We start from the raw sequence: 10,203 nt of genomic DNA, 5'->3' as shown, positions 1-10,203 counted from the left end.
GATCGCAGGTAACCCGTAGCCGATCGTGTCATCTGTTGTCCAGTTTTTTTTTTTTTTGTTTTTTTCCTCATTAATATTTTCCGTGAGCTGCAGACGGTGCGGGTGTGTGTGCGCGTGTGCGTTTGTTTATTTATGTAACGATTACCTATTATTATTCGGTCTGTAAATTATAAATTATAATACGTGTTCGTGCGCGGTGCTCCGGCGCTTCGTACCTTTGGCGACGAGCTCACTCGCTCCTTACCGGTCTTACCCGTACACCACATGTGTGCTCGCCGACGTCGCCGCCGCCGCCGCCGACGATGGTACATCAGTGGTGGTCGTCGGGTCGCGTAAACTATGCGCGCGCCGCTTGACGTCGCAATAATGACATGGTAACTCCGTCGAAGCTATGGTCATGCCGGTTTGGAAGATTTGGACTCGTTTGCACTCGAACAAGTCTAGAGGTAAGCCAGGGCGAAACGCCCTCCGGTCGTCGCGTAATGCCAAATCCGAAATCATTGTGACTCACCGTTACTGTTTTGCAGGGCGAAACGAATGTGAAGATGATGCTGTTCAACTGGATCTAGTGACCAGTAAGTTGCCCGCTCTACTTATGGCGATTTATCGTCTGGTCTGTAAATAAAATTTTCTGTTTTTCAGGACCCAGAGAGTCTCTGAAGAAGATCCTATCTGGTCTGATCCAAACGCAGGGCTTGAATGACAGTAAAAAATTATGTTTGTTAAACATACTCGTCAAACTTTTATCGTCGATGAATGCAAATGAAAATACTAGTGATATTTTTGGTTTCTCTACATATGAAATTATGTGTTGGTGAGTTATGTGGACATTAATTTGCTAAATATTGGTTAAGTGACTGTTCTTAATAAAATAGTTAGCATTTTTTATCATAGAATTATACGATATTGTCTTGAACGCATAGTTGTCATTTAGTTATTTGTTTTATCATTTTGGTTGCAGTCTTACACCAAGTCTGTTAAGTGATAGTTCTGATGTCCGGACGGCTGGTTTGAGAGCTATTCGTCATTGCATAAAAAAACCAGAAGACATAGCTGTTATTGTACGTCTACGTCTAACCATACTTATTTGCAGGTAATCATTAATATCATTGAGTTATCTTGTGTATGTCAAAAAAATAAAAAAACTATTTTGTGCAATCTGTTTTAGGAGTTTGGAACTTCTACTTGATAATGAGAGTGAACGGCTACAAGCATTAAGGATTATTCGTAAAACTTGCACAGTCTGCCCTCAACAATTTCCTAATGCATTTACCCATTCTTTGTCTGCTATAGCTATGTGTTCACATGGACCTTCAAAAGACCAATTGCATAGAGCTTGTGTTGCTACTCTTTGTGAACTGTGTATGTTTTTATTTCAATATTTGATGTACCTGTTTATTTTCTATGATATTTATTTTTTATATTAATTTTTAAACAGGTTTATTGAATCCTCAAGCTTTTGTAATTGGTTGTGGCTTAAAAGCCTTGCGCCATGTTTTAATCACTTCTGAACTACCATTGAGAATGGCAGAATGTGTATTAGGTACATTACTTTGGATGTTGAATAAACCAGATACTAGGGTATTAGTGTCATTTGATTTTGGTCAACTTGCTTCGTATTTTACTGATTTTAATCCAACTTCCAAGTAAGTTAATCATAGTATATCAGTCTAATATTGTAAATAATTCTACAAAACAACTTTATATTGTTTTATTTTTTAGATTGAACGATAAAAGTTCATTGGCTGAAACAGCCCATGGTACTCTAGTTTCCTTATTACGTTCTTGGATTGGTGTTCTATATTTTTGTGATCCATCAGGTGAACATTCTAGAAGTGGATTATCTTCCATTGTTCGAGCTTTGCATGTTCAAAATTCTTCTACTAGAGTGAGTCATTGGTTAAGCCATAAATGTGTACAATAAAACTGAAAAATTTAAACGTAATTTGTACACTTTTTTTAAGATTTCGATTATAAATTTACTACGGGAAATTCTTGGATTTTGTCCTGCTGATTGGGTAGATGATGTTGATACTGCAATAGAATCTGTAAATCCTTACAAGTATCGAGATAAATTTGGATTAAATAATGGATATATTTACACAGAAGTAATGGATCTTATACCAAGTTTAAGTAATAAAAGGTTAGAGTTAATATTGTTTACAGATAGTATTGAAATTGTTTCACTTGATATACTTTAGTGTACATTATATTTAACCTCTGAACAGTTTCTGAAATGATAAAAACCATTGATACTTTGTTCATATTTTTTTACTTATTATACTTAATAATATTTTTTAATTAAAATTTTCTAGGGTGAATTTAGTTAACTTACCTCAATCTCTTTTAGTAAGTTGTTTATTAGAACTTAAACTAGATGAAGCTTTAGTTCAAGTAATACTAACATCAGATAGTACATTGTCTGTTCAGGCAACAATTCTTCTTGGTAAGTAATATTGTTGGCTACCCAATATTAAAAATATCTAATTACTAATTTCAATGTATAGGAGAATTTCTTCATCTAGCAGATAGTTTAGTTCCAAACAATACTAAACCAGCCTTGTCTGATCTAGTAGCCTATGCTTTAGAAGGTCGGCCATCATCAAAATGTGTAAACAATTGTACTTCAACTGAAGAATTTGATCAAGTATTATGGTCTTCTGATGATCGTTTAATGTTCTATCCAGTCAATACTGTTCACTTTGAACAGACTGAAATATTTGTAGGAGATGATTTAAAAAAAAACAATGCCATGGCAGCTATTTCTGCTTTAGCTAAATTATATAAAACATTAAACCATGAACCAACTCCTGCTACCATTGGCTTGTATCATGCCATGAATTTATTCGGTCCAAAATTTAGTATGTTAAGATATGTCACACATAAAAAACAGGCAAAACATAAAGGATCTCAGAGTGTAATGACTAAAGAATGTGAAGATTTTGTCAAAGAATCCGGTGTTTTAATTGTCAAAGAAGCAGTAGTTTGGAAATGGGATCCAATACGTTCTGCTCTAAAAGTAAATTATATTTTGTATTTATTTTTCAGTAATTTTATATTCTTAATTTATTACAGACAAGAATTAAAGATGTTAACAAATTGGATGATATGAATTATAATTTATTTGTGCAAAGATTAATTGAATACTTTCAACCATCTTCAAGAATGTATGGTGATGTTGAACTCAGACCAGAAGTTCTTCCATTGAACTTATTTACATTAGCTTTATTTGATTTAGTTGATGATCTTATGGATGCTCCAAATGTAAGTGGTTTGATTAATTTTTACAGGTATAAAAATTATAATAAAAATATTTAATGATTTTATGAGTATTATATTTTATCAATGTAATTTTAATTTACATTAAAAATAAATAGTATATGTTAAAATCTTATATTATTTGAGTTGAAATCTCCATTTCCTATATTAGCTTTATAAATAAACCGACTGACCCACTCACTGAACCATCCACCTTCCTAAATTATAATTTATGATAATTTTTTTTTTCTTTTAATTTGATTATGATCTTTTCAAAAGAAAATAACACTTAAAATTAAAAAATAATTGAAATAAGTTAAAATGTTTATTTTGATGTAGCATGCTACTAAATGTTTAATTGTTGTTTTATTTATTTTATAGGAAAGCGGAGAAACTTTTTTAAATATTCTATTGACTGATATTCATGTGCAATTAGAAGCATTGACGTCTTCCAATTATTCTTATAGTTGTTATTTGAATCCACAACGTTTAGCTATTACTCTAAGTCAACATTATTTTCTAATGCTTGGTCGAATTAGTTCTACTGAAAGAGGACGATATTGTTTAGATAAAACTAAAATTTTTCCTCTGTAAGTAATATTTCTTATTTATTTAATATATTTAGTATAATTTAGCTATAACTTAATTATCTCTAAAATTTGGTAAATAATGGATCATAAAAGAATAAATAAATGAAAAAAAAATGTACTTAAAACAATAATAAAAGAACAAAAAATGTTTGTGGATTAAGTAATAAAAGAGGTAACTTCCTATTACAAACAATTTTTTAATATTTATAAATAATAATAAAAATTTAAAAAACTATTATTTATTAAATTAAAAGACACAGTTATTAAGAAAAACTTATAATTATTTATAATTTTCAATAATTTTTATTTTTTTTGATTTTTGGTGTTTACTATACATTTATTAATTTCACAATTTTTAATAAGATATATAGTTTCTTTTGATCTTGATAGAATGTTAAAATGTTTAAAATACATTTTAAAACTTTTTAATTTATGATATTTATCTTATATAGTTATTATTATTTGTATTATATTTGTCTAATTTACATAAACATTTCAAGAATAAAATAAAATAAATTAATTAATAATGCAATCAAATAGATTCATAACTTTTGAATACTCAAGTGTTCACAAAAAAAAAAAAAAAATTAATAAAACATTGTAAAATTATAAGCTTCTTCTCTCAGAATCTAATATAACTGTAAATTCTTACTTTTATTGTATCCTAAGTTATTATTTTCAATTTTTACCTACAAAATTCTAACTGCAGTAAGTTAGAAATTTTGGAAATTTCAGTGATCAAATTTTATTCTAACTTAATTATAATGTTAAAGTAATTTAGCATGAACTAGTTAATAACAATGACTAATTTGTTTGGCTTTCGGTATTTTTATAAAACCTAAAAATATCTTAATTCATATTGCTTATTAATTATAATTTATACTTATAGGTTGCTGAATATTACTGTAAATACTCATTTATGTTGTTATGTTAAGCTTATTGTCTCCTGTTTAGACTATACTACTGATTCATTTCCAAGGTATTACAATTTTTATACTTTATTTCAATAAAAAATTTATTTTTATACTTAATCTTTATTTCAATACACTACTGTTTTATTATGCTGTACATTTATTTATTAATTGTTGTAAATATTGTAAATTTATACTTTATTTTGTGTTTAGAATATTATTAGGTCGTGTTCTCTCCTGTTCTCAACAAAAGTCTCGACTTTATGCTACACGTTTTTTACGCTTACTTCTCCGATTTAATGCTCATCGTGCAGAAGATATAACAACAACAGGTTTATGGATATTAGAATCACTCATTTCACAGACACTTGATGATAATCAAGTAGTATCTACAGCTGCTTTGGATGCTCTCGATGAAGCTTGTGACCATAAAGTAATTTTAAAAACTGAATAAATTTACTGTGTATACCTAATATGATATTATTTTATAGGATTATTTAAAAATGTTAATTGGATTGAGGCCTAATATTCTTCACCTTGGTGATCGAGGATTACTTTTACTTGTAAGATTTTTATCAGATACAGCTGGTTATAAATATTTATCAGAGTCAAATTTTGTTACAAATCAGTTACATGACTGGGGAACCCATTTCAACTATAGGTTATACTAAACTAAAATAAAGTGATAGTGAATTTGTTTTCAATTTATTTGGTTTTAGGTATGTGTTAATAGTTGAAGGAGAGCTACATGACCAATTGACTCTTCATCAACGTCATGAAGATGGACACTATAAAACTAGACTTACAAGTGATATGTCAAGAAATCAAATTCCTAATATTTGTTTACCAGCTCACTTGTATTCTCAAATGGCTGTTCATGATAGCGGGTTTCAAGCAGTCATCAAAGATATTTATTTTCGAAATATGATTCAATTAATTTCTAACCTTACACAAGAGACCCCTAAAAATCAATTGCATTTAAAAGCAGCTTTGTGGGCTGCTGCTCATTTTGGCAGTGTACCACAAGGAGCTTGTTATTTGGCCAATAATGGTATTTTAAAATGCATATGTAAGACTGCAATTTCTTATCCTATATACTCGGTACGCGCAACAGCTTTTTATGCGTTAGCTTTAATTAGTTCTAACCGAGCTGGAGCTGCTCATCTTAGAAATGCTGGTTGGAATGTTTTAAACAGGGTTTTCTTGGAAGATGAGTTTTATAAAATCAAAGATAAACGAATAGATCCCAATTTAACATCTACACCATCTAGTTCTCAAGTGAGTATTAAATTTACTAAAATTAGTGAACATAAATGTAAAAATATTTACTCTATAGGGTCTTGTAAGTGATTGGGTAGATGATACAGCTTGGGATCCCAGTACTCAAGGTTCTGGGAAAAAAAAATGGTCTACTTTGCCAGCTAGCTGTAGCAGTTGGTCCCGTCAACAATATCATATAAGAAGTTTAAGCGAAAGCAAAACAACTGATAATAATCACCATCTGGAACAATCCAATTCACCTCCTGAAAATCTAGTGTTAGTATTGTTATTGTTCTGCAAATTTAATAATATTAACTGCATAGTTAATTTCAATTTTATTTTTGCTTTTAGATATGCTAGTTATCGGTTAAGATCTGATAGTAATTGCACTGTTGACAGTAGTACTAGTGGAGTTAGTTCTGGTGAGTCCGGACTTAATACTCGTCCAACAGACAACAGCTTTTACCAGTGAGTCTTAAATTATATTTTTATTACATACTAAAAATAAAATTGAAATTTTGAATATACTTAGTGATAGGTACCAAACATTAAGTCCAATACCTAGTTCAAGTTCATTGTCAACTATTCCTATGCAAACACCTTCGAAATCGTCTATAGCACCAGAAGGTAATTGTTACTATAATAAATTATAATATTTAAACTTAATTTAATATTGCACATATTTAGGTTCTAAATTAGCAAGAAGAAATTCTTTTGGTTATAAAACATTAAAAATGATACAAAAAGGTATGAGTCGGAAAAGTTTTAGAAGTATGACAATGCAACATCAATCATCTGCAACTGATATGTTTGATATGTTAGCTGAACAAGAATTAGACAGAATGTCTTTATTGATTAGACCTAAAGAATTTAGACATTCTTTTAGCATGAATTGTTCTCTGTAAGTAAATTGTTGCTAATACATTAATAGTAAAGTTTCTGCCTAAGCTAAATGTTGATTAAACACTGCACTGTAACTAAGGAGTGTGTAAGGTATGCGCTGCATCTCTTCAGAATCTATATACTTAATCTACTCAAATTATTATAACATATATACTTCAGATAAATATTTCTTGTTCTACTAACTTTATTGGTCTTATATGTTTATAAGAAAACCTTTGTTTTATTAATGTCATCATTTATTTTGAGAAGAAAATGTCCATATTTACCCTCACATTACACAATGTTAAAATTAATTCCACATCTATATGTATATTAATGATTATAATGATTTGATTAAAAGGTCAGATCTCTAACATTACAGACCCTTTATGTAGTTGTAACACTTAATGAGCTAGTATTTAATGCTTAAGCCTTATTTTTGAGAAAAGTATTTCTATTAGAAAAAGAATAGATTTTTTCTTTATCTTTCTAATTTTTAGAATGTACCATAAGTGAAGGATAAATTTCCTGATACAATATGTATTCAATTATATTTTAAAATAAGAACTTTTTTATAGTGTAATAATTATTTTTTTGAGCTGTTGAAATTGAAGTTAAAACTGTTGTTTTATTTTTATAGGTTTGATCCAGAATCAGAGCAAATAACTTTAAATTCAAACAAAGATTGTCATAATATTATTAAAGGTAATATTAAATTATTAATTGTTCTCATAGCCAATCTATTAATTATAAATTAATTCTAATTGTATTAAACTAAAATCTAATTTATATTTACTTAGATCAGTATAATGAACTGTGTTATGGTGGAATTGCCTTGCCATCAGATCTTAATATGATTTTTTCCAATATTGAAAAAGAATCTGAATCTGTTCCTACACCTGACTGCGAAGATTCATCTTCTTGTTTCAAATATTTATCAACAGGTATAAATACACATTTTAATTTTAATATTAATTACTTAGCAAGAATAATATAGTAATTTAAGAAAGTTAAAATTAAGTTTAATTAGAAATTTATTTGAATATGTTATAAATACTGTACATGTAAGTTAAATCATTATTATGAATAAATTTTTAAAATTATTAGATTCCAGTATTTCACTAATTGTAAAAAAAAATCTTTTTTCTTCGTTGATATGCTGAATGGAAGTGATTTTTTAAATTTTAGGTTCCGAAGCCTTGAGTACTGATGATTCGGACACTGAAGAAGTTGTAGCTGATCCTGTACCTGTTAGAAGACAACGAAGTCATAACCGTTCTTTGTGTATGTTGTGTTCTGTTAATGAACATAGCAATCGATCTGCAACACGTAACCGAAAAGTATCATCTAGTTCTCTTAGACGATGTCGAACCGGTATGTCTATCATTCAACAGTTTTCTGTACATTTATAATAAACATTTTGAATCATTGTCATTTCAAATTACATTAAATATATTTTAGAGACAGAAAGTAGTTATGGCATGGGTGTTGAAGGAGAAAGTCCAATATTATTGCCATGGCAACACAATAAATCTTCATGCCTTCATGACGCTTCAGGTTTTGGTACTGGAAGTAATGAAAGCGGTGCTAGTTCTGATATAAGCAGTAAGTAGGTCATTGTAATTTGAAATTTAATGTAAAGTTATCTATAGCAAAAAAGTTTAAGCTCTGAGCAGTACGTCAAATAAAAAAAACTTTAGTTAATACTCAAATTACATACATACCTAATAAAAGTGTTATCGTTTCTCCAGACATATTTTTACCTACAAATAGGGATTATACAAAAATATAATATTTAATATTAACTATGGAAAAAAATAATAATTCCTCGGACAATTAACATTGACGCTATGTAATATTATAATCAGTAAATATTAAAATTCAATATATAGTCAGTTAAAAAAATATTTACCCATCACAAACCTTTCAAAGAGGTTATGTGTTACTTAAACTTAAGCACATTTATTGATGTTAAAAATATTAAGTTACTATAAAACAGTTGAGTCGAAGGACAGTAGAATGAAATGTAGTGTAAGGTATAGCTGTAATTGATTTCATGTTAATTTAGCAATAATAAAATTAGAATAACATTTGTTTTTTTTTACTTGTTTTATATTATATTTATATACCTAGAGCAGTGGTTCTCAAACTTTTTTTTCGTGTACCACTTGAATATATTATCAATCAGTCACGTACCAGTAATGATTAAAAATAGAATCATACAAACTTTACATAATAAAATACATTTATTTTAAACATAAAGGCAGTAAAATACTACAGTAAAATTACTATTTATTTACTAATAAAAATGTATTAGTGTTTTTAAATTAATATAAAAGTTAAATATCAAATTTTTAATTTCCGTTCTACCATGGCCTTCCACATACCACCTTATAGTCTTTTGCGTACCACATTTTGAGAACCACTGACCTTGAGAATGTATTATTGATTTTATTATTAAATTTAAATGCAATTTACTTAACTATTTAAAATCATTATTAGGTCTAGCCCAGAGGTCTACTTTAGCTGATCGAATTACCAAAAGTCGTTCAACCTTACGACGAGATATATTGAAACTTGTCGAGCAATTACCAAATCCTGTTTTATATAAAACTTCCACCCAAAGTCTATTACAGTAAGATTTTATATTCTAATTAATTGTTATAACTTATGGCTCATGCATATCTTATCTATGTTAAAATGTGATATTTGTTATAATTTTAAACAGAATGAAACAAATGTATGGTGATTTGTTTCACGACATATGTGTTTACTCAGATGTCTGTAATTTATTAGCTGACCATCATTATCATATTCAAGCCAGACGTTACATGCATGAACTGTTCTTGGACGCTCCGTTTAAAGAAGTAATTGTTATTATTGATATTATGATACCTATTTTATGTGGAATAATCACTGTTTTCATTGGTTTTTTTTTTCTAGCTATATGAAGAACCTGCAGCGATTCTTGGCCGTCAAAGTCCACTTGAAACATCAAGTACAGACTGTATAAGTAATGATGAGTTGGACAAAGGACATTCCGGAGACAGTGAACTCGGAGTTATCATGGAAGCTGAATTGGAACACAGAAGACGATCTTCTGAAGTTACTTCAGATTGGAAACCTCCTGCCACTGTCAGACAGCGCAAGCAAACTGTGTACGATTCTTCTAGTCAGCGATTACATGAATAATAGATAGAAAAATAAAATTGGAGGTATTAAGCTAGTAATTAATTATTTTATTTTAATTTATATTGTTTTGTTTCCATAAAATATATATATATATATATATATTTATATAT

The 10,203-nt window shown here is 28.9% G+C and overlaps 1 protein-coding gene across 1 annotated transcript; it reads left to right on the top strand.

Moving 5' to 3' along the window:
* Window positions 1–6: 6 nt before the first annotated feature.
* LOC112686306 (rapamycin-insensitive companion of mTOR) lies at window positions 7–10,165 on the top strand. Its single transcript, XM_025558524.1, has 27 exons — window positions 7–446; window positions 528–575; window positions 643–814; window positions 962–1,093; window positions 1,169–1,362; window positions 1,439–1,646; window positions 1,723–1,888; window positions 1,965–2,143; window positions 2,316–2,446; window positions 2,508–3,019; window positions 3,076–3,264; window positions 3,640–3,848; window positions 4,738–4,827; window positions 4,973–5,192; window positions 5,251–5,420; window positions 5,479–6,037; window positions 6,096–6,295; window positions 6,371–6,487; window positions 6,552–6,646; window positions 6,707–6,920; window positions 7,542–7,606; window positions 7,702–7,845; window positions 8,090–8,275; window positions 8,363–8,506; window positions 9,404–9,536; window positions 9,630–9,768; window positions 9,845–10,165. The coding sequence occupies exons 1-27, from the start codon at window positions 392–394 to the stop codon at window positions 10,091–10,093; spliced, it is 4,920 nt and encodes a 1,639-aa protein (XP_025414309.1). The 5' UTR covers window positions 7–391; the 3' UTR covers window positions 10,094–10,165.
* Window positions 10,166–10,203: the final 38 nt, after the last annotated feature.

Source organism: Sipha flava, unplaced genomic scaffold (genome assembly GCF_003268045.1).
Source record: "Sipha flava isolate LNK unplaced genomic scaffold, YSA_version1 304_pilon_pilon, whole genome shotgun sequence".
Taxonomy (NCBI): Eukaryota; Metazoa; Arthropoda; class Insecta; order Hemiptera; family Aphididae; genus Sipha; species Sipha flava.
The sequence above is the reverse complement of the archived record's forward strand: the minus strand, read 5'-3'. Positions and strand labels throughout refer to the sequence as shown.